General features: G+C 42.3%; 1 protein-coding gene across 2 annotated transcripts in view; it reads right to left on the bottom strand.

Annotated features, from left to right (window-relative positions):
* The window catches only part of aatka (apoptosis-associated tyrosine kinase a), a 62,780-nt gene extending 37,022 nt beyond the window's left edge, over positions 1-25,758 (bottom strand). For both annotated transcript variants that reach the window (XM_013135748.4, XM_029123355.2), the window contains exons 1-2: positions 25,053-25,758; positions 4,965-5,098 (exon numbers count right to left, since the gene is read on the bottom strand). In XM_013135748.4, coding sequence (XP_012991202.4) covers positions 4,965-5,098; positions 25,053-25,134 — 216 coding nt within the window. In that variant the 5' untranslated portion in view covers positions 25,135-25,758. The remainder of the gene's footprint in view (positions 1-4,964; positions 5,099-25,052) is intronic.
* Positions 25,759-26,091: the final 333 nt, after the last annotated feature.

A 26,091-nucleotide genomic window follows, 5' to 3' on the forward strand; every position in this document is an offset into this window, starting at 1 on the left:
ACAAACCATCCTCCTTTGCAGTAGGGATGTGCATTGGACCATATTTTACAATCCGAATAGTATGTGTTGTTATTCGAATAGTATTCGGCTAACCAAAATACATGTTTTTAAAAACTACCGATACCACATGAGCACTACTACATAATGCACCAAGGATTATGTCGTTTGATTGAGGAACGTAAAACAACAAACACGTGTGAAGGAGCGCATGTTATAAAAACGATTTAAAACGGTATACTTTTTTAAAATGTCATGATAAATATTAATATGTAAACACGTTTTTAGATTTCTGTACACATTCACAAAACGCGGTACGCATTTAGAGATTCTTTGACACATTTACAAATCTGATTACGCACACACACGGATCGAGATACAGTTGCACAACTCTCCACTCAAATTTGTAAATATTTTTTTTCTTTTTGTAAATAAGAGTTTTTCCTTGGCTGAGCGAGAGTAGCCCATCCGTGAGGGTTGGGTGGCCAAAAGACATGAACAGGCAGATCCGAGTGCACAGGTAATGTTGTGAAGTTTAAGCATGGCTTGCAGGTAGGGAGGTGCAGATCCCTTTGCTGCTCCATAGTAGTGGGCAGGCCTTTTTGGAGTGGGCAGGCCTTCCCCAGGAGGAAGAGAAGCTACGTCTTATCAAGGTTAAGCTTGAGGTAGTGGGCTGAATTCCAAGCTGAGTTGTCTGCCAGGCATGCAGATGTGTGTTGCAACCTAGAAATCCGAATGGGGAAATGAGAATAATATTTTTATGTCATCAGCATTGCAATGACAGGACAGTCCATGTGCAGATATGACAGAGCCAAGTGATCTTGTGTAGAGAAAAAAAGAGTGGGCCAAGGATTGATCCCCTGGGGTACACCAGTAGTGAGAACGCATGATGCAGACACAGTCTCACTGCATGCAAACTAGTAGGAGCGGCATGCCAGGTAGGAAGAATACCAAGAGTGGGCAGAACCTGAGACCCCCAACTCTGAAAGTGTGGAGAGGAGGATCTGGTGGTTCACAGTGTCAAACGCAGGGGGACAATCAAGGAGGATAAGAACAGAGGAAAGAGGGTTTGCTTTGGCAGTGCAGAGGGCCTCTGTGACACAAAGAAGAGCGCTCTTGGTCGAGTGACCTGTCTTGAAACCTGATTGGTTAGGCTCCAGAAGATTGTTCTGGGACAGATAAGAGAATTGGTTAGAAACAGCACGCTCAAGTATTTTAGAAAGAAAAGGAAGAAGGGATACCAGTCTGTAGTTTTGGACAACAGAGGCATTAAGTGTTGGTTTTTCTCGAGGAAGGGTGTGTCACAAGATGACTTAGTCAGAGGGGATACAGCCAGTGGGGAGGGAGGAGTCGATGAGGAAAGTAAGGTCAAGTAAAAGGTCTACAGAGACGGTCTGGAGAAGGAAGGGAGGGATAGGGTCAATAGGACAGGTTGTCGGGTGCCTAAATTGACGCAGGACTTCATCTGAAGAGACGGGAGAGAAAGAGGTCAAGGAATGAAGTAGTTCACTGACAGTAGGGCCAGACCCCTGAACAGGTTGAGGGAAAGAGGAATGAATCTTGTCAACCTTCTTTTCCAAATGTCTGGCAAGGTCGTCTGCCGATAGGGAAGAAAGAAGTGGAGGAGGGGAGGATTTAGGAGAGAGGAAAAGGTGGCAGAGAATTTCCTGTGGTTGGAGGCAGACGCTTGATATTTAGAGCGAAAAATAAATTGGCTCTAGCAGCAGAAACAAAGGAAGAGAAGTTAAAGAGAAGTGAATGAAAGGATGACAGGTCCTCTGGAAGTTTTGTTTTCTTCCACTTTCACTTGGCAGCCTGCAGCCCTGTTATGGTAGCTCTCAGTGAGTCAGTCAGCCCTGGAGCGGGAGGGGAAAGCCAGGCTGGCCGTGAGGACAAGGGACAGAGACTTGTGGATAGGAGGGGACTGGGAGAGGGTGAGGTCAGAGGAGGAAAGGAGTGGAAAAAGAGATGTTGACAGAAATGAATCAAAGACAGGCGTTGGAAGGTTAAAGTCACCTGTCACTGTGAGTGGTGAGCCATCATCTGGAAATAGGCTTAAAGTGTCAAGCTCATTTAGGAACTCTACTAATGGCCCTGGTGGACGATAGATGACAAGAATGTTACGCTTTAGTGGGTTAGTGAGAGTGACAGCATGGAATTCAAATGAGGATATGGAAGGGGAGGGGTAGAAAGACAGACTCTCCACATTGGAGAGATGAAAATACCTGTGTCAGGGAGAAAACGTCAAGTGATGGAAGGGCAGCATAGGCTGAGATGAAGTCTTGCCTTGTTGACAGCAGATTGGCAATTCCAGAGGCTACCAGAAACCAGGGATTCCACATGGGTTGTAGTACTGTGGTGAACACCACCTTGTTTTGCTTCACTCAACCTATTGATGCAGAGGCACAGTCTCAATGGAAAATGTTATTTCTCCATCTATTTTGCATTTAGATTTTAAGAAAATATCCAATTAAAGGAATGCAGGTAGTCTAGTAGTTTGAGTGTACGTCCCTAACCTACAACGTGACAATTCAGTCATTGTGCCCTTGAGCAAGGCAATTAACACTAATTATTATGAAAATCTGTTAAATTATAAAAAATTTAAATGATACATTTTTCACTTCCTTAAAACTAAACCCATCTGTCGAGTCTGCTTCAAAAGCATCTACCGAAAGAATCAAAAAGTCACATCTCAGGTTGGAAACGTCTGTGGTTCAACCGTGCTATCGCTATGATGACTCAGCACAAAGCATCAACTGCCATGACAAGTGGAACACACACACAGACACACACAGCTGCTTATTCACACAGCTGGAGACTCAGAGTGTGTGACTTACCAAAGAAAGACAGATGTGTGATTTAACAAAGCCTGAATAATCGGGTGAGTACAACAACACATTGTGGAAAAACACTGGACGAAAACGACGAGCCGGTGGCCTGTCAGCCCATTCCAAAACACAAAGCAGCCTGTTGTGTAATCTGGGGCTGTAGGATGCGCCCATGTGTAAATGGTCCAAATGCTTCTTACACACCTAACCAGGAGGGGGCAGTGTAGTTGTATAAACTGCAGCATTGTTGATTAAAGAGACGCTGGTGTAACCTCCCAGTAAACTCTCCTGCCTTGTATCCTTTTTCACTCTCCTTAACAGGAAATGACTGGCAGACCTGTCTGCTAACTGCTTTCCAAAACATTTCGGCATAAGTTCGCAGAAGGTCTGTTGGACCACAAGACCAGCGTGGCCTTCATTTCCCAATCAGAAAGCTGTGAAGAATTCCCACAGCGGTAGGCGTTGGTAGAGTAGGTGTAATCTACAGAGCAACCGTCTCCAGCGACATGTTACAAAGTGTGTTTTGTTTCACCCAAGCACTAATTGCTACGTCTCAAGGTTGCTTTGGGACAGCTGTATGAGCACAGGCAGTTCAGGCATAATTAAAACCTTTTTGTTATGATGAGTTCAGGCCATTGGCTGGTAGTATGAAGCAGCTTACTCAGTCTAGACTGGATGTAATCCAAGCGTTTCTATACACAATCAAACACCCAGAAATGGCGCTCCACTAAATGCCACATATCGCAGTGTATTGATTGGCTAAATTCAAAAGATGACAAGTAATTTACACTCCAACAGAATGATACAGTTCCTAAAGACCAATTTCAAAATGGAAGGTGACCCAGGCTCGCACAATGATTCAAAATGTGTGAGGAGTACCAGGACAGTGCTCATTTCAGCAGGATGGAGAGATCACAGTGTGGGATTGGTTCTTTAAGACCCGGGGCTATGGGGGAGTTCTAGGGACATATTTATTCAATAAATGTACACCATGAAATAATTAAATTAAATTGGAAATATATCATTTAAATTATAAAAGAATGAATATAAATCTTGTAACATAATTAATGGTGGAATTCTACATCTATTTGTTTCAACATTTAATGATTTATTTCACATTTTCATATTTCATGGAAATATGGTTGCAGTCATTGAGAAATCTGTCACTATGAATCTCATTGAATCTGTCACTTTCACCCATCAAAGTTGGAAGGGCTATCCCTAACCTCTGATTGGTCTGACCACTTGGAATGAACAAGCTTTTACCAAAGATCTGCCCGCCTGGACATCAGTATTTGCCAGGTATTGCCAGGTGGAGCAGTTTCCTGAAAAACTGGGCTATTTTTAAAGACAATGTCCAAGAAAAAATTGACTTGGGTGGGTTGATTAACAGATAGGGTTGTGTTGAAGTATATGAATGTATGCTTGTTTATGTTAAGATAACAAAAGAACATCTGTATACAGGAGGTGATGTTCATTCATAGTGTGACAGTAATTAGCCAATGGGCTTACAGTACTGTGATGTGTATACAACCGGGTACGCGATCATTATTTCAACCATTATACGAAACAGCTGATTTCTAACATTTGTTTAGAAACGAGAAAAGGAGCCAGGCAAGCCTAGTTCGGCCAGACCGCAATTACAGTATTTTTGAATTGCTAGAACGCTAAAATCCATTTGAAAAACCAAAGTTGCAAGTGTAAAACACTTTATTGATTGAATCACACAGTTTGCAGAACTTTAAACACTTCTCATGTGGTTAGACACAACTAGCAAATCAGAATCACTCTTTGTGCAAAACTGTAAACACATTGTCATTCACAAAGCACATGTAGCATTGTGGTGCACTTCAACTCAAAATGGCACAACACAGCCCCCAAAAGTGAAACGAGCAACACACTGTTGTCATCGGTAACACACAAGCACTCAAAATGTAACACACCTGTTTCAAAACAGTAATGTTTTGCACCTAATCAGTAATCAGGGTATAAAGCCATGTCACATCCAAATGGAATGTGTGATTTTCACAATGGAGGGCAGGAGAGAAGGAGGAAGTGGAAGTGGACGAGGAGGAGGAAGAGACGGAGGAGAAGGAAGAGACGGAGGAGGAGGAGGAAGGGACAGAGGAGGAACAACACCTTAAATCCAATGTCTCCCTTCTTGCAACAGAGGCAGGCCAGCATGAGGAAGACGAAGGTGAACAGACCAGAGAAGGAAACAGCCACCACCGCCAGGGACGACGGCCACGACAACTCACTCAGCGGAGCGCCACCTACAGGAAGAGATACCGTGGTTAATCATAACTAGAAAATCTACATTTCTAAGTCATTTAGCGTTAGGTAGTGAATACACTTTCAAACTGGCCCACAGTGGGGATCAAACCCACAACCCTTGTGTTAAAAGGGCCATGGTCTTACCATGGATGCCACATTGGATCCAATCTACAACATCAACAATGACAATGTTGAGTAGCAACAGAAATGAATCATTTCTGATTCAAGCAAAGAGAATTCAAATAAAGTCTAAGAACTCCTCCAATAGAATCCCAGATCACAGCAACGTCTTGGCAACTGATGATTTGACAGAACTGAAAGTGTCATTTGGTTGTAACAAGTATTGAATTACATAAAATGTAGTAAAGTATATTACAAATGATTACTGGGTTGCGTGGTTTTCCCAGCTGGCTGTGTTTAGATGAACTAAACGTCTATTTGGATGAGACAATAAATGACTAAAGTGTAAAACATTTAAAAGAAAAATAAACATTGTCTCCAATCTAAGTAGAGCTTTCAGTTTAAAAAAAAAAACATGACAAAGGAATGTATGTATACCACAGTCTGGTCTGTCAATTCTGCATGGGCGCAGCGTTTCCAGAAGTATTAGCCTGTTGGATCTCTGGGTTTGAAAATCCGGCAAAACAGAAACAGGGTTTGGACTACATAGAACTCTACTCGCTACGGGCCCTGGTTAAAACTACTGCGCTATATGAGAAAAAAATAACAATACATAAAAATAACAATATACAACTTTGAAAATGGCACTAATAAAAGTGTGATATGCTTTAGATTTCTGCAGTCAAATAAGAAAAATGAAGATATAGTACATCAAGCAGCAACAGTCAGACCTACTACCCTGGAGCTGGTGTGTGTGTGTGTGTGTGTGTGTGTGTGTGTGTGTGTGTGTGTGTGCATGGCAGTGAGTGTTGGTGGTGGGTGGTACAGGGTAATACTGGCCCATTTGACTGACAGCAGAAATGACCTTACCAGCAGAGGACACACACATACACTGTACAGTTGTGCATGTTAAGACACACACACACACACAAAGGAGGATACAGTGTTGTAAATATGATGGACAGCTCACTATTGTCAGAGGGCCAGTTTAACAGCTAACACTGAGGCAAGCAGAAACACAGTCAAACCACTCACACACTTACAAACATACACTCACCTAAAGGATTATTAGGAACACCATAGTAATACTGTGTTTGACCCCCTTTCGCCTTCAGAACTGTCTTCATTCTACGTGGCATTCATTCAACAAGGTGCTGAAAGCATTCTTTAGAAATGTTGGCCCATATTGATAGGATAGCATCTTGCAGTTGATGGAGATTTGTGGGATGCACATCCAGGGCACGAAGCTCCCGTTCCACCACATCCAAAAGATGCTTTATTGGGTTGAGATCTGGTGACTGTGGGTGCCATTTCAGTACAGTGAACTCATTGTCTTGTTCAAGAAACCAATTTGAAATGATTCCAGCTTTGTGACATGGTGCATTATCCTGCTGGAAGTAGCCATCAGAGGATCGGTACATGGTGGTCATAAAGGGATGGACATGGTCAGAAAAAATGCTCAGGTAGGCCGTGGCATTTAAACGATGCCCAATTGGCACTAAGGGGCCTAAAGTGTGCCAAGAAAACATCCCCCACACCATTACACCACCAGCCTGCACAGTGGTAACAAGGTGTGATGGATCCATGTTCTCATTCTGTTTACGCCAAATTCTGACTCTACCATCTGAATGTCTCAACAGAAGTCGAGACTCATCAGACCGGGCAACATTCTTACGGTCTTCAACTGTCCAATTTTGGTGAGCTCGTGCAAATTGTAGCCTCTTTTTCTATTTGTAGTTGAGATGAGTGGTACCGGTGGGGTCTTCTGCTGTTGTAGCCCATCCGCCTCAAGGTTGTGCGTGTTGTGGCTTCACAAATGCTTTGCTGCATACCTCGGTTGTAACGAGTGGTTATTTCCGTCAAAGTTGCTCTTCTATCAGCTTGAATCAGTGGGCATTTTCTCCCACAGGACTGCCGCATACTGGATGTTTTTCACTTTTCACACCATTCTTTGTAAACCCTAGAAATGGTTGTGCGTGAAAATCCCAGTAACTGAGCAGATTGTGAAATACTCAGTCCGGCCCGTCTGGCACCAACAACCATGCCACGCTCAAAATTGCTTGAATCACCTTTCTTTCCCATTCTCACATTCAGTTTGGAGTTCAGGAGATTGTCTTGACCAGGACCACACCCCTAAATGCATTGAAGCAACTGCCATGTGATTGGTTGATTAGATAATTGCATTAATGAGAAATTGAACAGGGGCTCCTAATAATCCTTTAGGTGAGTGTACATGTGACTAAATATCCTCTCCCTATCCACAGCTATTTATTGTTAAGAACACACGACATTTCGGTCTGATACCTTTATCAGAGAGATATTAACGTGTCCACTGGCAGCCTCTGAAGAAATGTTTGGCTGCATGACTCTGCTCGTAGGGGGAGAGGAGATTTTAAGTGCCAGTATAAATCCCCATGACACTCTGTAATATAACCGAAGACAGCGTCCTTTAAAGCTGCCATTTTAAAATCCTTCTCTCCCTACCTCCTTCTGTCCCTGGTTTTCTAAATCCCCCTCCCTCTTGTCTTTCCCTCTCCAATCTCTCTCTCCCTTTCCCTTCCCTCTCCAACTCTCTCTCAGGCAGAGAGCAACGACCCAGGCCATCTATAAATATTTAAGGAGAACCCATTGCCTCGTTTGTGTAACCACAAAATGAAAATAAAGCACTTTTGGCTGAAGCTCATATCTCTCCGATTAAAGAGCTGTCTCCAGGGACGTGGGAGTGAAGACGGATTTCATCCTGGGAGGAGAGGAGAGGAAGGAGAGGCAAGGAGGACACTGAAACGGAAACACAAACGACACAAAAGGCTAGTGTACGAAGACTGACAGGAGATAAACAGTTCCACCTCCCTACGTAATTAATGAAGCTTGGTAGAGTAGAAGAGAGAGATGGCAAAGGAGGAACAGAGAGAGAGATAGTGTCTTCTCGTGACGTGTGATTTGTTATGTAGAGGTGTGACTATGCTGGAGGTGGACACTGAAAACCCTGCAAAAAAAGTGTCCATGCCTCAACAAATCAATTATAGTCTTCCCATACTACTAGAATGAACAGTTAAGCCTTATTACAGCTGTTGAGTAAAGACTGTGGCTATTCTCAGTGAACGGTTTGTTACATAACCAGTCATGCACCCTGGAAAACGCAGGCCAGAGAGTAAGAGAACAACAGAGAAAGAGATAGTGAGATGAAAAAGTTTGGGGGATTACTGAGGTCAACATTGCGGAACTCTTTTGAAGAACTCAGCAGTTCTGTAAACAGTGACACACACACACACACACACACACACAGTGGCTGAAGCAGACTGACGGAGACAAACAGCACCGCATCGCCACTGCTTCAGCAGAGTGAGTTTCCGTGGTTACAGGGAGCAGTGGGCCGTCTCACACGTCTGGTGAAGGGAACGCTCAGTTACATGATGAGTGGGCTACTCACACACACACACACACACACACAAACATGGAGTGGGATCCAGGCTCTTACAGATTCACACCAGCGATGGTGTGACATGCTCTGATAGAGGTAGAGAAGTATGGTTCCATCTGTTTCTATTCCTCTTTCTCTCCAGGCGTCTGGCTAAAATGGATACAGCAGACTTTCTACCCTGTATTGTTCACTTCCTGTGCATGACACCCACTTGCACATACACACCCACACAAAACAGTCATACACTCACAAACACACAAAAATAAATTCATCGTGGGAGCTTGTGTGGACACTGCAGCACGGGCAGCTTGCCGACTTAAACGCCACTGCAATCAAACCCCCCCGAGAAAGAAGAACATGTGGCTGTTCCCTCTGGCTGCGTCAGTGAATGCACTCACTGTGACTCGATCTGGATGAGAGCGTCTGCTAAAGGCTGATTTATACTACGGCTTTCGAGATTTCTGTAGACAATTAGACTTTTTCTGTAGACAGTTCAGACATTTAATTTATACTCCGGCGGAACGTCAATGCGACTGTTATCCTTGTTGCACAGATGAAATAAATGAATAACAGAAACCTACTACTGTGGCAACGTCCACTGTCACTGGTTAATGCACTGCGGGGTGCTATACAAGGCCAAATCCACCTGTGACGATACGACGCAGGATTTGTAGAAACTGCGTAGGAATTACTCATGTTGACGAGCTTACAAACATACATTTGTTTTCGTAGTTTTCCATTAGCTTGTAATAATGAATAAAATTTTTAAGAGTTTGAACTACGCTTGGGTCCAAACAAGCTAAAACGCTGTTTCAAACTGTAGCTTTTAAGGTAGACGACGGAGATGTAAATGACGTTGCCACGATATATTAGGACGAGTGAGATGCAAACTTTCCTAACAGTTACAAGCAGAGGCCTTCATGAAACTTTCTGAGAAAAGATTTCAGATTCCAACGTTGGGAAAGACTTAGAATCATCTCAAGTGTGATTCACGAAACGGTCGCACCTCTTCGAAAAGAGCGTAGATGTCATCGCAGACTGATAAATCGGATGAAGCCGTGTACGGTCCTCACCCCTGAACGATGAGGAAATACATTTGCTTAATAATTTTGAAGACACTGAAACATTCATGGACGAAATTGACAAAAGAGGACATGGTGTTAATGTTGAGCTTCTCTGTAAATTGTTTTTGTTGATGAGGATTCCTATTAGCGGTCTTTAAACCATCATCTAGATCCAGAAAACACACTATAGTTTGATGAGACAAAGTACACAGGTTCACCTGACCATACAACATGATAGGATGAAACCAAATACAGAATCTGGGCAAAGCTGACTACACAGTACATAAAGAAACAATTACATTTTGTCAGTGTTGGAATTCAATGTTTTTATATTTGATTTAGTGAGACAATGTTTAACTTACAAAGCATTTAACTGTATTTCTAACTGTAAGTTAACTGTAAGTTATGCCATTAACTTCATGCTTTTGGACTACATTAACTGACTTTCAGTATTGTATGTTGTGCTCTTTTGGACCTGTTCTGTTTGTAATTTATGCTATTGAATCAACTTTTAGGATAAGGGATAAATTAGACCTCAGATAATCAATCCCAGGACATGTAACACTTTTATATTCCTCCAAACATTGTTTTCAGTCCATAACCACATCATTACTGAAGAATTATAAAATGTACTTGTTCCAGGCACCCACAGATACATTTATATTTCTGTAAACAGATGTTGACCTTACCTCTACATGGTGCAAAGTTAAACTTGCCACCTTTCTGCAACAGGCTATAGGAAAATCAACACTTCTAGCTACCAATTTCAACTTTCTGGAACATTGCAGTTAAATTGAACAGTGCAAGTCAAAAGAGAAAATATCACAATGATATGCATGAAAACTGCTCAGATCTACACAGCAGAACCCACAGGTCTCGGCAAAGGACATTCAGAACAGTTTAGCTGATTCTGAAGTTGTTGCTCACAGGTCCACCACACAATGTACCTTACACAGCATGTTCACATTTGTGTCATATGTTGTATCTATGGAAAATGCATAAATGGTAATCCTGTATAAACGTGTACGAAAGGGTTTCCTGTTTCACTTTGTAACATGGAGAGCTCAGATCAACTATAGTGTAACTGCACTATTCTCAACCTAATGATGGCCCTCTAACACATGTAACAAAGCAATGGCTACTCATACAAACTGACCATGGCAGACGTAGTGAGTATGACTGTGCACGTGTATGTATTAACTGCACTCAGCAGCTTTCTAAACCACCAGTGTCTCATTCTTGACCGTAACCAAAACATGTAAAACAATTTTTTGAGTCACTTCTGTTTTTAAATTAATATATTTCAGTTGTACTTAAAATTCAATTAAATGGTATTTCAATCTCTCCAAATTTTCTTGGGGAAAAAGGTTATTTTACATACTTGGTACAAGCATAATCACTAGATTATGAGACTAGAGTGCTTTTTCAACATGTAGCTGAAGCAAAAAAAAAATGTATACAACCTATGCTTGAACCGCTTGAACCTAGTGTAATATCTTGACAAAAGATATCGAATGAAATCACATGGACTTTGAGAAAGTCTGAACGTTAGTTTACTATTCTTCCTCCATTTGTACACTCAACATACCCATCATATCTATACATGACACGTAGCTTTGAACCGTGTGTCAAACCAGGATGTCCCCAAACTGACCAATGGCAAACATCTGTGGGCATAACTTAATAATCAGGAACCCCCATATTAACTGACCAATGGCGAACATCAGTTGGCGTAACATAAACGTTTCTTATAGTTGGCCACCAGGTTTGCACACATTTCAGCAGGGATTTTGTCCCACTCCTCTTTGGAGATCTTCACCAAGTCATTAAGCTTTCAAGGCTGATGTTTGGCAACTCAAACCTTCAGGTCCCTCCACAGATTTTCTATGGGATTAAGGTATGGAGACTGGCTAGCCCACTCCGGGACCTTAATGTGGTTCTTCTTGAGCCAGTCCTTCGTTGCCTTGGCCGTGTGTTTTGGGTCATTGTCATGCTGGAATACCCATCCACGACCCATTGTCAATGCCCTGGCTGAGGGAAGGAGGTTCTCACCCAAGATTTGTCCATTGTCCCTTTGAAGTTGTCCTGTCCCCTTAGCAGAAAAACATCCCAAAAGCATAATGTTTCCACCTCCATGTTTGAGGCTGGGGATGGTGTTCTTGAGGTCATAGGCAGCATTCTTCCTCCTCCAAACACGGTTGAGTTGATGCCAAATAGCTCGATTTTGGTCCATCGACCAAATACTTATTTGACTCATTAAAATGCAAATCAATTTATAATTATTTTTCTCTCACTTTTCAAATAAAAAATAAATACAAATTATAGACTGATCATTTATTTGTCAGTGCACAAAATCAGCAGGAGGTCAAATAATTTTTTCCCTCACTGTATAACTGAAATTATTACAAAGACAACATATCAAATGTTAAAACTGAGAAATGTTATGGTTTCTGGAAAAATTCATGCCCATTTTGAATTTGATGCCAGCAACACGTTGCAAAATATTTGGGATAGGGGCATGTTTACATAACTTTTCCAGGTTTTGGTTGCGCCTCTCCAAGCTTTTTTGAAACGTGTTGCTGGCATCTAATTCAAAACAGGCATATATTTTCAAGAAACAATAACATTCCTCAGGTTCAACATTTGATATGTGGTCTTTATACTATTTTCTATTGAATATAGGTTTTCAATTATTATTATGCATTCTGTTTTATTTCCACTTTACACAGTGTCCCAATTTTTTGGGAAAGGGGGTTGTTTATTACACTGCTACTGTAAACCGTAAATCCATTTGTATGACATATTCATCCCATTAAAATATAGGCTTACCACCCAGTGTATACATAGATCAGCCATAACATTACGACCACTGACAGGTGAAGTGAATAACACTGATAATCTATATAAATATATACACTGATCAGCCATAACATTATGACCACTGACAGGTGAAGTGAATAACACTGATAATCTATATAAATATATACACCAATCAGCCATAACATTAAGACCACTGACAGGTGAAGTGAATAACACTGATAATCTATATAAATATATACACCAATCAGCCATAACATTATGACCACTGACAGGTGAAGTGAATAACACTGATAATCTATATAAATATATACACCGATCAGCCATAACATTAAGACCACTGACAGGTGAAGTGAATAACACTGATAATCTATATAAATATATACACCAATCAGCCATAACATTATGACCACTGACAGGTGAAGTGAATAACACTGATAATCTATATAAATATATACACCAATCAGCCATAACATTATGACCACTGACAGGTGAAGTGAATAACACTGATAATCTATATAAATATATACACCAATCAGCCATAACATTATGACCACTGACAGGTGAAGTGAATAACACTGATAATCTATATAAATATATACACCAATCAGCCATAACATTATGACCACTGACAGGTGAAGTGAATAACACTGATAATCTATATAAATATATACACCAATCAGCCATAACATTAAGACCACTGACAGGTGAAGTGAATAACACTGATAATCTATATAAATATATACACCAATCAGCCATAACATTAAGACCACTGACAGGTGAAGTGAATAACACTGATAATCTATATAAATATATACACAGATCAGCCATAACATTATGACCACTGACAGGTGAAGTGAATAACACTGATAATCTATATAAATATATACACCGATCAGCCATAACATTATGACCACTGACAGGTGAAGTGAATAACACTGATAATCTATATAAATATATACACAGATCAGCCATAACATTAAGACCACTGACAGGTGAAGTGAATAACACTGATAATCTATATAAATATATACACCAATCAGCCATAACATTATGACCACTGACAGGTGAAGTGAATAACACTGATAATCTATATAAATATATACACCAATCAGCCATAACATTATGACCACTGACAGGTGAAGTGAATAACACTGATAATCTATATAAATATATACACCAATCAGCCATAACAATATGACCACTGACAGGTGAAGTGAATAACACTGATAATCTATATAAATATATACACCAATCAGCCATAACATTATGACCACTGACAGGTGAAGTGAATAACACTGATAATCTATATAAATATATACACCAATCAGCCATAACATTATGACCACTGACAGGTGAAGTGAATAACACTGATAATCTATATAAATATATACACCAATCAGCCATAACAATATGACCACTGACAGGTGAAGTGAATAACACTGATAATCTATATAAATATATACACCGATCAGCCATAACATTATGACCACTGACAGGTGAAGTGAATAACACTGATAATCTATATAAATATATACACCGATTAGCCATAACATTATGACCACTGACAGGTGAAGTGAATAACACTGATAATCTATATAAATATATACACCGATCAGCCATAACATTATGACCACTGACAGGTGAAGTGAATAACACTGATAATCTATATAAATATATACACCGATCAGCCATAACATTATGACCACTGACAGGTGAAGTGAATAACACTGATAATCTATATAAATATATACACCGATCAGCCATAACATTATGACCACTGACAGGTGAAGTGAATAACACTGATAATCTATATAAATATATACACCGATCAGCCATAACATTATGACCACTGACAGGTGAAGTGAATAACACTGATAATCTATATAAATATATACACCGATCAGCCATAACATTATGACCACTGACAGGTGAAGTGAATAACACTGATAATCTATATAAATATATACACCGATCAGCCATAACATTATGACCACTGACAGGTGAAGTGAATAACACTGATAATCTATATAAATATATACACTGATCAGCCATAACTTTATGACCACTAACAAGTGAAGTGAATAACACTGATAATCTCATTATCATGGCACCTGTCAGTGGGTGGGATATATTAGGTAGCAAGTGAACATTTTGTCCTCAAACCGGATATGTTAGAAGCAGGAAAAATAGGCAAGCATAAGGACCTGAGCGACTTTGACAAGTGCTACATATTGCTGGCTAGACGACTGGCATCTCCAAAACTGCAGCCCTTGTGGGTTGTTCCTGGTCTGCAGTGGTCAGTACCTATCAAACGTGGTCCAAGAAAGGATAAGAAGTGAACCAGCAACAGGGTCATGGGCGGCCAAGGGTCATTGATGCACGTGGGGAGGGAAGGTTGGCCCGTGGGGTCCGATCCAACAGATGAGCTGCTGTAGCTCTCATGGATGGCTGGTTGCGTGTGCGTCACATACCTGGGGAACACATGCACCAGGATGCACTATGGGAAGAAGGCAAGCCGCCGGAGGCAGTGTGATGCTTTGGGTGATGTTCTGCTAGGAACCCTTGGGTCCTGCCATTCATGTGGATGTTACTTTGACACGTATCACCTACCTAAGCATTGTTGCAAACCATGTGCTGGACAAACAAGTCCGATCCATGGAGACCCCACCTCACAACGTATAGGACTTAAAGGATCTGCTGCTAACGTCTTGGTGCCAAATATCACAGCACACCTTCAGAGGTCTAGTGGAATCCATGCCATGACGGGTCTGGGATGTTTTGGCAGCAAAAGGGATCCTATACAATTAGGCAGGTGGTCATAATGTTATGGCTGATCGGTGATTCTGATAACAGGTTAAACAACGGTAGCAGTCACCTGGCTTGTGACTGGTCCATCGCTACTTAGACACCTCATCATCTGACCTCTGATAGGGCGGAGATATTGGCCATGTTGTGTACTAAACTGCACCATATTCCCTATGTAGCACACTTCTTTTGGGCAGCCACATTGTGTGGAGGGGGAGGTGCTTTCAATAGGCATGACAGGAATCCCTAGTTACTTTCTTTTAATCTCCAGACACTGTCTCAATGCTACTGATTTAGCTTTTGTGTCTCAAATCCCATCCAGGTCCACCGACATTAGCATGTATTTGTACATTACTTTATTTCATATTGATTGATTGATATGTTGCAAGGCACATTGTACATTATTTCAAATACTTCTTACAGGGTCATTTTGTCATTTGTTGGTATGGTTAAGACTGCTAACAATGTAATTTTGTGATTTGGGCCTTCTTCCATGGCTTTAGATAGAACTTCTTCTAATGACTGTCTTCTATCAGTAAAGCATACGTATTTCGGCATCAGTGGAGAGTGACACAGACAGAATGCTACTCTTCACCACTAAATGGTGACTTAGAGAGACTTCCCAAACACCCTGCTCCCCATTTAGTGCAATACTTTTGACCAGGGACCATAGCCTAAGTAGTGAATAGGCTTCCCTTTGGGATAGCAGAAGTAAGGATAGAAGAAGACAGGAAAAAGCAGAAGTACAGAGAGAAGAGAACTGAGGAGCAGAGGGATATCCCTCCATTTGGAATTCAATATAAGACATTCTTCTGTCACCCAAACGTTCAAAAAAACAAAAGATCTTTCTGGCTGAAGATGTCTCCACTCCGCCACCCATGACACCAGTACTCACAGTCAACATGTAAACCAGAGTTCACTGGAGAATGTACGGTCTCAACCAACTGCAGGAAACGTGTAAACCTGAGTTAACTGGAGACTGTACGGTTTTAACCAACTGGAGGAAACGCGTAAACCAGAGTTAACTGGAGACTGTACAGTCTCAACCAACTGGAGGAAAAATGTAAACCTGAGTTAACTGGAGACTGTACGGTCTCAACCAACCGGAGAAAACGTGTAAACCTGAGTTAACTGGAGACTGTACGGTCTCAACCAACAGAAGGAAAAGTGTAAACCTGAATTCACTGGAGACTGTACAGTCTCAACCAACTGGAGGAAACGTGTAAACCTGAGTTAACTGGAGACTGTACGGTTTCAACCAACCGGAGAAAACGTGTAAACCTGAGTTAACTGGAGACTGTACAGTCTCAACCAACAGAAGGAAAAGTGTAAACCTGAATTCACTGGAGACTGTACAATCTCAACCAACTGGAGGAAACGTGTAAACGTGAGTTAACTAGAGACTGTACAGTCTCAACCAACTGGAGGAAACGTGTAAACCTGAGTTAACTGGAGACTGTATGGTTTTAACCAACTGGAGGAAACCTGTAAACCTGAGTTAACTGGAGACTGTATAGTCTCAACCAACAGCAGCAAACGTGTAAACCTGAATTCACTGGAGACTGTATGGTCTCAACCAACCGGAGGAAGATGCCAAGGCAGAGTTTTTGTCACTGTTCCTTCCTGTGTCACAGACAACGAATAAGAGGGTGCACAAGGGTGTGCGTGTCACAAAATGTGTGTGGACCATGACACATTGCATGCTGATATCTCTAAGCCAAGATTAAATAGGTCAAACTGGAGTAGCTATGACAACAGAGACTTGGAGTCTGTCCCGAATCGCATATGACTCCCTATTTAGTGCACTGCCTTCATCCAAGGACCCATTTGGAGTTGGCATGAGTCCCGAATCACATACCCCTATTCGCTTTATAAATCACTACTTTTGTCCAGGGACCCATTTCAGGACTGACTGCTGCCAGGGTGATTATGGATGACCTTGGGGGGGCATCTATTTTAATGGCCTGGTGGTAGAGTGAGTCTGTATCATTGACTGGCTGTTACAGATCAATGCTAATTGTGTTCTCAATAAGACCAAGCTGTTATCTTGACCTCTTAATACTACCACAGAAACACACAGAAACACACGTGCATAAACATAACACACACACACACGTGTGCATGTATAAACACAACAGAAAGATTATTCCCTATGTTCCCTTTACACTTAACCTGACCCTACTACCCTAAACTTACGCTTTAACTTGCTGCTCCCCACATCTATAATAAAACCTGTAAAGTAAAACATGTATAGAAAAATCTGTTTATTCTATTCATGTGGTCATTTAAAACCCAGAAATCCATGTTCCCTGTCCCCTGATTTTAAACCTATTTTAATCATAACATTTGCTCTAACCCCAACCTTGAACCTCATCCACAACTCAAACATTGAACCTTATTCTCAACCCCAACCTTGAACGCATTCTAATGTTTACCTCATTAACCCAACCGTTAAACCTAACCTCAACTTAGCCCTAAGGCCTAACCCTAACTCACAATGTCTAAACCAAAAACAACCCCAATTCTAACTATGCCCATTCAAACATTTCCCCTAAAACAAACTAAATCAAATTTTTCCTAGTAGGCAACTGCAGGTTTAACTATCTTTGTGCTCCATGGAATATTTACCTGCATTCCACACACACTCATACAATCACTAATGCTCCAACACTCACTTAACCGCCAGGCTTCAGGACCATGGAGAGTGGAGGTGGAACCGTACCTGGTGGCATGTTTCAGGACCATGGACAGCTTCTACTGAACATGGAGCTGAGGGAGACTGAAGGCTAATTTTTACTTCTCCGTAGATGAACGTATGTTAATGCCTCTGCAGAACACGTTTAAAAAAAAAGTTGGGACAGGGGCAACAAAAGACTGGAAAAGTTGTGTAATGCTAAAAAAACTGGTGTAACATCTCACAACTATTTAGGTTAATTGGCATCAGGTCAGTAACATGATTGGGTATAAAAAGGGCATCCTAGAGAGGATGAGTCTTTCAGAAGTAGAGATGGGGAGGGGTTCACCACTCTGTGAAAGACTGTGCAGGCAAATAGTGCAACAATTTAAGAATAACATTTCCCAATGTAAAAGTGCAAAGGGTTTGGGGATTTCATCATCTACGGAACATTATATAATTAAACGATTAAGAGAATCTAGAAAAATCTCTGTCATAAGGGACAAGGCCGAAAACCAATATTGGATGGACGTAATCTTCGAGCCCTCAGGCGGCTCTGCATTAAAAACAGACATGATTCTGTAGTGGACATCACTGCATGGGCTCAGGAACACTTCTGAAAACCACTGTCTGTGAACTCAGTACATCACTGCATCCACAAATACAAGTTAAAACTCAAAGCCTTTTTTTGTCAAATGCACAAAATAACATTGTGTCGTTCTGAGCAGTGAAAATCTTATGACATGGCACGCGACATCTACGCAGTAGCATTAAGTAAAATAGAAAGCAGAAAATAGAAAAAGAAAATACATAATGTAAACTAGCAGATTTTTTTTGTAAAGGGTTATATGGACAATATGAAAGAAATATTAAAAATGATAAAAATAAGTGTAATAGTGCATATTACACTAATACCATGCAAAGAATAAACCATATACACCGATCACCCATAACATCATGACCTAATCTTGTGTAGGACCCCCTTTTGCTACCAAAACAGCCCTGACCCGTTAGGGCATGGACTCCACTAGACCTCTGAAGGTGTGCTGTGGTATCTGGCACCAAGACGTTAACAGCAGATCCTTTAAGTCCTATAAGTTGCGATGTGGGGCCTCCATGGATCGGACCTATTTGTCCAGCACATCCCACAGATGCTCGATTGAGATATGTGGAATTTGAAGTCCCAGTTAACACCTTGAACTCGTTGTTGTGTTCCTCAAACCATCCCTTAACCATTTTTGCTTTGTGGCAGGGGGCATTACCCTGTCATCAGGGAATACCGTTGCCATGAAAGGGTACACATGGTCTGCTATAATGCTTATGTAGGTGGTACGTGTCAAAGTAACATCCAAGTGAATGGCAGGACCCAAGGTTTCCCAGCAGAACATTGCACAAACATCACAACTGCCTCCGCCGGCTTGCCTCCTTCCCTTAGTGCATGCATCCTGGTGCCATGTGTTCTCCAGGTAAGCGACGCACAAGCACCCAGCCATCCACATGATGTAAAAGGAAATGTGATTCATCAGACCAGGCCACCTCCTTCCATTGCTTTGTGGTCCAGTTCTGATGCTCACGTGCCCATTGTAGGCGCTTTCGGCAGAGGTCAGTATGGGCACCCTGATTGGTCTGCGGCTAGCAGCCCCATACGCAACAAACTGTGATGCACTGTGTGTTCTGACACCTTTCTATCAGTACCAGCATTAACTTTTTCAGCAATTTGAGTTACAGTAGCTCATCTGTTGGATCGGATCACATGAGCCAGGCTTCACTCCCCACGTGCATCAATGAGCCTTGGCCGCCCATGACCATGTTGCCGGTTCCCTGCTTTTCCTTCCTTGGACCACTTTTGATAGGTACTGACCACTGCAGCCCTGGAACACCCCACAAGGGCTGCAGTTTTGGAGATGCTCTGACCCAGTCGTCTAGCCATCACAATTTGGCCCTTATCAAAGTCGCTCAGATCCTTATGCTTGCCCATTTTTCTGCTTCTAAAACATCAAATTTGAGGACAGAATGTTCACTTGCTACCTAATATATCCCACCCACTGACAGGTGCCATGATAATGAGATTATCAGTGTTATTCACTTCACCTGTCAGTGGTCTTAATGTTTTGGCTGATCGGTGTATAAACAAGATCCAGCAACGCTGCCGCCTTCTCTGGGCCCGATCTAATTTAAGATGAACTAAGGCGAAGTGGAAAACTGTCCTGCGGTCTGACTAATCAAAATTTGAAATAATATTTGGGAATCATTGAAGCCACGCATCCCGGGCTAAAAAGGAGAGGGACCATCTTGCTTGTTATCAGCGCACAGTTCAAAAGCCAGCATCCATGATGGTATGGGGGTGCATTAGTGCACATGGCATAGTTGACATTAAGGCTAAACAATAAATACAGGTTTTGGAGCAGCACATGCTGCCATCCAGACGACGCCTTTTTCAGGGAAGACCTTGCTTATTTCAGCAAGACAAATCACATTCTGCATGTATTACAACCACATGGCTCCATGGTAAAAGAGTCCCGGTGCTGAAACTATCCTGCCTGCAGTCCAGACCTGTCACCCATTGAAAACATTTGGCGTATTATGACACGAAAAATACAACAAAGGAGACCCCAAACTGTTGAGCAGCTGAAATCCTATAGAACACTGTTTCCCAATCCAGGTCCTGGGGACCCAAAGGGTTGCATGTTTTTGTTTTCGCCCTAGCACTCACACACCTGTTTCAAATGTTGCCCTACCACTCACACACTTGGTTGACGTAATCAACCTATCTTAAAGTCTTTAATTTGAATGGAAAACAGTGCTATAGCAAGCAAGAATGGAAACGTTTCACTTCCAAAACTACAGCAATTGGTCTCCTTTGTTCCCGAACACTTAAGAGTATTGGTTAAAGAATAGGTGATGCAACACAGTGGTAAACATGATCCTGTCCCACCTTTTTTGAAACGTGTCGCTGGCATCAAATTCAAAACCTTTCCAAAAACAATAAAATGTCTATGTTGTCTTTGTACTACTTTCAATTAAATACATTTAATTGTTTGAATATCATTGCATTCTGTTTTTATTTAGCATTTTATTTACATTACAACTTTTTTGGAAACAGTGTTGTATTACTGTCGTTCCTCAAACACATTTTTGTCTTACTTGCCACACATTATTTTGGCAAGAGTAGCAACTGCCCCTTCAAGCCAACACAGCATTTGTTGAATTCAACTGAGATTTAGAGGGAGGAGGTGGAGGAGACAACGAGATTGAAAGGAAGGTGGAACAGACAGTCGTAGAGAATGGAGAAATATTCCTCAGAGCAGAAACATGGTCATGTTGATGGACAAAGGGACATACAGTAGTGTTGTTGTGTGTGTTTGTGTGTGCTGTCCTTCATGGCTGTCACACTATCACCCTCTTCTCACAGGCCAACAGGAAGGCCTGAAGGACAGTCAATCCCACTGCAGATTCATTCCCAATGGGACCCTATTCCCTTTGTAGAGCACAGCTATAGGCCTGAGCTCTGTGTTTGTATGCACTATGAAGGGAATAGAATGCTGTTTGGAACGTGTGTATGAGATACAATGTGCTGCATTGGCAGATTCTGGATACTGGAACATAGCCATGATCTATCACTGTAGGGCCTGCTGACTTGGCCATGTCCTCGTTCTTTGTCTCTCACTTTCAGGCAGGCTGGGCCTTGACACTGATTGACTCTCACTTGGTTGGCTTCTCTTATTAAACCCTTTTTCTGATTGGCTCGTCCTCCTAACCCCTTTTTCTGATTGGCTCCTTCTGCTAGCCCATTGGCCATACTTCCTTCTAGAACATCCATCACCTCGGTAACACTGACCCATCCCGCCTTCCCATTACTCAACTGGTCAGGGTAACGTACTGCTAAAGGGAATGATGGGTGTTTCGAGCCATGTATATCACTATTACAAAGCCGGGTGGTACCAACCTGCAGTACGGAGCCCTGATCACACCAGGAGGTGTGACAGACATATCACTGTAATTATGCAGCATGACTCCAGGCTGAAATACGGAGCCATGACCCAACCAGGAAATGTTATAGATCAGGTATTTCACTGTGATTAGGCAGAGTGACTCCATCCTGCAGTACGGAACCACAACCCAAACATGAGTTGTGGTAGACCGTATATCACTGTGACAAGGCAGGGTGGCTCCAGGCTGCAGTATGGAGCCAGGCCAGTGGAGTAACACTACATTGTAATCTACTAGACAACAACCTCTTTCAACAAACCAAACATATCTTCACTAGACACGACTAGGTAAATCAAGGAGGTCCTGTCCTATCTGTGCATGTCCAGTTATTAATGTTTTGAATTGATTAGCTGTACCCTAATGACCACATCACTGGATTGCTTTTAAGTGGGGTCTGAGCCAATAGAAATGACTTCAGTGACACTAATCTAGACTGTTTAGCAGAGAAGCACATCAGTCTGCTGTACTGAATATTATTTAATGTGGAACTCTACTAAATCCCACCCGAGCATAGAAGGACTCAAGTCTGATCCTTAAGATCTAAATTCCCATCACCCTCTGGTTGACCCGTGTTTTGACCTCTACTGACCTCTGGCATCACTCGACTTTCTGAAAACAACAGACACGAGACACACAGGAAGTGTTTGTCCGTCTCCCTCTCACAGCATATAAAGCTTGCCCTGTCCACAGCAATAAGATGCCAACTGGCCAATTTGTTTAAAGGGAAAGCCCAGAGCAATCTTCAGAGAACCACATGTATTCCAAATGGCAGCCTATTCCCTACATAGTCCACTACGCCATGGTCAATAGTGCACTGTGGAGGGAACAGGGAATAGGGTACCGTTTGTGACTCAAGACCAAGGTACTTCACCCATGATTTCCCTGGCGTGATGGAGACGGTGGAGGGGTTGCACATAGCTGTGGTGGGTTTACATAATAACGTCTGACTCCAGGCTGGAGTTAAAGTCCCAGAACAGGCTGAGGTCAGTCAAACAACAGCAGACCTGGGTTTAAACAGTGTTGGTTTTCTTTTCTAATACTTACAGGGCTGCTTCCTGGACACAGATTAGGTAATGTATTACACTAAATAAGCACAGGCAACAGAGGAACTTGTTTTTCAGTCCAGGACCAAGTTTAACCTGTGAGTAATAGAGTTAAGAACGTACCATGAGCTTTAAACATTTGGTACTTTTCTTACAGCTCAAATGGTTAAAACATTGTCAAGGAAGGAAATGGTGTGTTGCGAAGCAGAGGACTGCTGGTTCACACACCGTGTGGAGGCAGCCAGATTGTTGGTGACGGAAGCTAACCTGTTAGCACCAGCCCTTTGACTTCTGTTTCATTTGGTTAACTAGACCAGAGCGTGAATAAGCCTGCCTAGTAAGACCAAGTAGGCCGGGTCTGTTTTAGCAGTATTCCATTGACTCCATCGTCAGGAGGAAGCACAGACAGCATCTGACCCAAATCAGATGATGAATAGTGCAATGCTATTCTCAGATATGTTGTGCTCTGCTAGCTTCTAGCCAGCAACATAGCACCCTGCATCCCACTGCTGGTCACTACCTGGATGGAGACAAATGCTGCTGGAAGTGGTGTGGAAGGACCAGTAGAGGGCACTCTACCCTCTGGTCTTAAAATCAAATGGCCCAGGGCAGTGAGGGGGAGATTGAGCAGAGCATTTTGTATGGGATATTAAACTCTCTGTGGTCACTGAAGAACCCATGGCAATGATAATAACAATAAGGGTGTTAAGGCGTCCTGGTTATATTTCCACATCATTCCTAGCTTTAAATTGTCTCATTCCTCCAATTGGACCCTTTACCATACAAAAACTTAAATTATTAGTTCCTACAGGCAATCAATCTATGTATGCAAGTCGCGGCAGTTAAGTGATGAAGACGTCACTTGGTGGTGGATACAGGTGTAGATAGATGGGGGTAGGATGAGAAAAAACAAGGGGAATCGAGAATAGAGAAAGGGGAAGAAAGAAATACAGGAAGAAAGAAACGGCTAGAGACTGGTCTGTGAAGACGGGAGAGATCCTGTATGCAGCGCATGATCCACAGTGAGCTTGGAGCTACGTCATTTATATGCCGAGCACACACCGCCAAGCGCAGGGATGCTCGGTGTATAAACACACACACGCGTGCATTTCGAGCACACATACAGGCTAGCGCAGGACACACACCGTCAACCCTGTTTATCAGCCACTTATTTATTCTGCTCCATTTCAACTCTGTGCTCAGGCTGTCCGAACACAACCCCTCCCTCACTCACTCCACCGCCCCAATTGTCCCCGAAAACAGCAGCAACTGAGCACTCCCGCCCACACCGTGCTGGATCAACCGGGGTCCATGGTTGCTCTGCCCTGTCCAGTTGGATTGAACTCTATGTAACGGCTGTAGAACCGACAGGCTACTGTAATTTCCTTCAACAAGCCGTCGAGCAAGACGGCGAAAGGGAAGCCCCCAGTGAAAGTAGAGTTAAGCTGTGCTGACACTCAACACACACACACACGTATGCTCACACAAACACCTGCAGGGGTGTACGTGTCAGGTCGGCCTCGAGCTGCTTCTCCACTGCGGATCGGGAAAAGAGCACAGTCTGTAAATAGCGTGGTAATAGCGCAAACACACACACACACACTGCCCTTCACCCCAACTTCCTTAGAATTCCTCTAAAATAACAACATGCCATCCGCCCCTTGGGTTTCCATGGAAACTATCCTGAGAGGTAAAACAGGAGGTGCTGCAGGGATCTGCTTGAAGATGAAGAGAAATCTACAACACTAATGTTAACACACAGGCCAGGATTATAAAGGCAAGAAACAGCATACCAGATACTGTATCCCTTTTTTTGCTGTTGTCAGATACATTTCCATGTCCTCTTTCACTTGGACAAGCAAATAAATGTATATTAGCTATAGAGATTCAACACAATGATTCATCTGGACATAAGAATGATGATGAGGAAGCAATTAAATAAGTAACAATATACACACAATTAGATGACAGCCACAGTTAGACAACTGTGGTTGTCAGTTTGATACAGACACTAACCTGAGTCAAAATGGGAACTGAAGGCAAAACTGGGATTAAAGAACGCTGAAGACATGACCATCACAGAGAGAGCCACGAACATCCTCCCTCCCTGGGCTCAAGGTGGCTGCAGGCAGCGTTCACCAAAATCCAAAATGGAAAAAATATCAAATGTTGACGAAAGCACATTTAAGCGGAGGGTTGATGGACTATTCAAACCGAACGCAGCGCTTTTAGGCTTTTCCTGCTTGACAGCCTCGCAGACACCGTGCGTTTTTATGTATTACGACAGATGCTGACAAACATTTCTGACTGATTTTGCATTTTATGTTAACACCGCGATTAATCAGTTGACTGACGGATACTATGTTTTTCTTTCACTGTTTTCTTCTCTGACATCCAACAGGACAATTATTTTACGATGATCCAGATAGAAGAGAATACCGCAGCGCGAGCCTTTATATACGTGATTCCGATATTTGGGCTTCTTCTGTTTTTGTATTTTTCTCGCCCATACCCTGGCATTCAGTTCCAATATTCCCTTCCAAGTAAAACTATGTTCTTGCACTTTCTTTAAAGTAGAACTATGCAAAATGACAGAAGTGTCTGCACAGAGTAATCCAGAGTCCGTACGATTTTTAAACAGACTACCCATTGATTTGTCCAAACGTCACTTGAGGTGGCGACAAGGGAAGCGCCATCTTGACATAGGTACCCGTATCCTGTCCTTTCCTAACTGGAATCCCGCTGAATCAGGAATATAGGATTTAAGATGAGAGGGGAGGATGTGAGGGATGGGGAAGGAAAACACAAAAGAGAGAGAGAGTGGATTAAATCTGATAAAAGCAACATGAAAACTGGTGATGATAATAATGTTTTTTAATCAGTGCAGGACAGGTGTGTTTCCATGTTTATACTTTTGAGGCCCCAAAAAAACAAGGGTTTTTCGCTGGTCCACATGAGGAATAGAGAAAGGTTTGGTTCAGGTCTACAGATAGATCCCATTGTAAGCATAAGACGCAACCAGGCATGAATGCAAGCACACCCTGCACGCACACAC

The sequence above is a fragment of the Esox lucius genome, chromosome 11 (genome assembly GCF_011004845.1).
Source record: "Esox lucius isolate fEsoLuc1 chromosome 11, fEsoLuc1.pri, whole genome shotgun sequence".
In the NCBI taxonomy this organism is placed as follows: domain Eukaryota; kingdom Metazoa; phylum Chordata; class Actinopteri; order Esociformes; family Esocidae; genus Esox; species Esox lucius.